At 43.5% G+C, this 3,018-nt stretch overlaps 1 protein-coding gene across 1 annotated transcript; it reads right to left on the bottom strand.

Moving 5' to 3' along the window:
• Positions 1 to 872: 872 nt before the first annotated feature.
• On the bottom strand, positions 873 to 2,003 carry LOC141595404 (protein FAR1-RELATED SEQUENCE 5-like). Its single transcript, XM_074415368.1, has one exon. It carries the CDS (start codon positions 2,001 to 2,003, stop codon positions 873 to 875), a length of 1,131 nt encoding a protein of 376 aa, XP_074271469.1.
• Positions 2,004 to 3,018: the final 1,015 nt, after the last annotated feature.

Raw genomic sequence — 3,018 nt, forward strand, 5'->3', positions numbered from 1 at the left:
AGCGTTGCAAAAACTAGCAAATCGTCGCTACACATCTAATGGTCCTGCCCACAACTAATCTGCTGAAAAAACTCAACTCATCGAAGTGCTACATCCAACCCTGACATACCGGAGAGTGATGATCGAAAACCTCCATACAACTCTATGTAGATAGAGTCGGTCCTCATCTCCCTCGAACACCATTCCCGCATAACTATATAATCTGTCTCTTGGCCCCGCTGGGCGTGAGATATTACCCGGAACCCACAATGACCGTCATCTCCAACATCCACTCAACCATAGAAGTGGCCCCACAAAACATCAGGAATACCCCACCGTTTGGCCCATGTTGATATAAGGCCAATGGTAAAGTTCCTTCCCAAAGGAGCACCGGGAGGTCCTGATTCGAAATCACCAAGTCTTTGTTGTGATTGATCTGCATTTGTTGAACCGTGAGTACTTGGTGTCCCGAACTTCCTTTCTGCATGCTCGAAACCCGACTTCTTTCTAGTTGTTGAACCTCTCGGACGGCCTTTCGGGTGCTCATTAATAGGGGGTGGCAAAATCTCTTGGTCCTCCGGGTGGTGGAAATCACGCAACAAGTCTATGGCCGCCCTTAGTTTAACAGGGTCACTGTTTCTCACACCGTCCACTAATTCCTCCCATAAATCACCGTCATTTTTCGGCATTTGTTGAGGAATATCATACACCAATGTCTTCCAAAAGACATGAATATCCTCGAGATGGACCCTCCTACCTCTTTTGTGCAAAGATGCCAAATTGCATACACAAGGTAATCCATGAGTCGTTCGTAGCACGTGTCGGCATCGATCGTCCACTCCGATACCCAAACCAAGGCCTCTCGTAAGTTCTTTCTCCATTAACTCTATGGCCTAAGTAGACACGTTTCCTTGAAATAAGGAGAAAGTACGAGATGTTCTCATTGGTTTACTCATTTCATCTTCGAGTTCTTTATTAATCTTGGAGTGTTGACTTTCAAGCATGCCGTGGATACGGGACCACATGGAGTCAAGTGTGAGATGCTTTAACTTCAACCAAGCTTTCAATAGAGAATGTGCTGACTCAACACGGGAAGTTGCCGTGTTACCAAAATGTAAGACCTTGTTTGTATAGCATAAAACGAACTTCTCTGCGTGTTGACCCCAAGCTGCCCGTATATAATCGGCCATAAACGGCCACTTACGACAGAAACACTGCCAAGCATGCTGAAACGCTACCTCGGTAACTGCATTGATCACCTTATTCCAACCGTCTTCTGGATTTGTGATGACATGTTTCCTCATACCCTCAGTTCTGAATGATATCAAGGCTTTTGCATTGATGGTTTTGTTCACATGCCATCTACACAACAAATGCTCAACCCGGGGAAATACTTGCTCAAGAGCGCTGATCAAACCCAATTCCCGGTCGGTGACAAATACAGAAGGGGACGCTACTCCGGTGACATCTAAAATCGCAGCTAACTTTCTCAACAGCCACTTGTAATTCTCGTCAGACTCGGTAGGAATCATCGAACATGCAATTAAGAAGGACGATCCCGTGGGTGTCACACCAACCATCTCAATGAGTGGATTCTTGTAAATGTTGGTTTTATAAGTCGAATCCATGATGACGACATAAGGATAAGCCCGGAACAACTTAATCGCTTCAAGATGAGCCATGAAAATGTGAGTCAACTCTTTTGACTCGGAATCAATCTCGTGCCAGTGGACGTATTTCGCTTCTACCGCTAGAGCCAACATTTGCTGAGCGGTGTTTCTTTCACCCCTAACTTCTTTCCTAATTTTCCTTGTTTCATTATATAGTTGGGTGCTTGACGGTTGAGGTTTTTCGGGGGTTCTCAAATGAAGACCATTTTTAATATCCCTCGGTAGAACCCCGGCCAATGTTTGTTGCCTAACATATGCATTCTCTTCCGCGTCCAATCCTGCAAAGTGTCGATCCCCGTCCTTATAAATGGCTACGTTGTGGTTGTGTAGTCCAGCACCCTCGGAGGTTACCATGTTCCACACTACCATCTCTTGATCATTTTTAGACACGAAATTTTGAACGGCACGAATACGAAACTTGCATGAACACTTCTGCGGCCTCCTTGGCTTTTCAAGATCGTCCGATTCTTTTGGTAACCCGTGTCTTTTTCATCGAAAATAACTTGCCAACAACCCGTTCTTTTTCCTATTTTTAGCTCCGTTATTTGCTTTAACCAAAGCAAACCCATTCTCGAATGCGATTTTCTGAGCCCAATTGAAAGCATCGTCACGCGTTTCGAAATCTATAGTAGTCTCGAACAACGGGCTGTAATCAATTGAATTCTCGCCAAAATTCTCCCACGATTCCTGTTACAAGCAATACAAGCAATAAGGACTATAGTAAGACAATAAAAAAGGATTCATAACCTAAATAAATTGCGTAAAACGAAAGAAAAACAAGTAAAAACGAGTAGAAAACGAGTAATTCATGCCTAAAACACGAGACTCAACAAACGACCGCGGCCAAACATTACTTTCCAACGATCAACCACGGACGAACAACGAAAACCAACTTTCATCCACGGCCAAACAATGAAAATCAACGTTTGACCACGGCCAAACAATGACAATCAACGTTTGACCATGGCCAAACCCAGAAATCCAACGTTTGACCATGGCCAAACCATGAATTCCAACGTTTGACCACGGCCAAACGTGGAAATCCAACGTTTGGACCATGGCAAACGTGGAAATCCATGGTTTGGTCCATGGCAAACGTTGATTTCCACCGTTTGGACCATGGTCTGAACGTTGATTTCCAACTTTTGGCCATGGTTCATCTTTCGGGGGACAATTTTCAGAATTACGCAACAAATTCAAACATTCACTACTACTAAGTTAATACGTCAAGTAATTCAACTATCGAATAGAATGAACGGTGCGCAAAAAAAAATTGAAAATTAGGCAAATATTGAATTGATTAAGTTGTTTACGTACCGCTGAATCGAGATCCGACATATTGTTAATTGTTGTTGTTATTTTTTTTTTT

The sequence above is a fragment of the Silene latifolia genome, chromosome 8 (assembly GCF_048544455.1).
Source record: "Silene latifolia isolate original U9 population chromosome 8, ASM4854445v1, whole genome shotgun sequence".
Classification (NCBI taxonomy): Eukaryota; Viridiplantae; Streptophyta; class Magnoliopsida; order Caryophyllales; family Caryophyllaceae; genus Silene; species Silene latifolia.

Bases quoted from the DNA above. Each gene is read 5' to 3' on its own strand.
- LOC141595404 (XM_074415368.1), bottom strand. From the start codon at position 2,003: ATGGTAACCTCCGAGGGTGCTGGACTACACAACCACAACGTAGCCATT.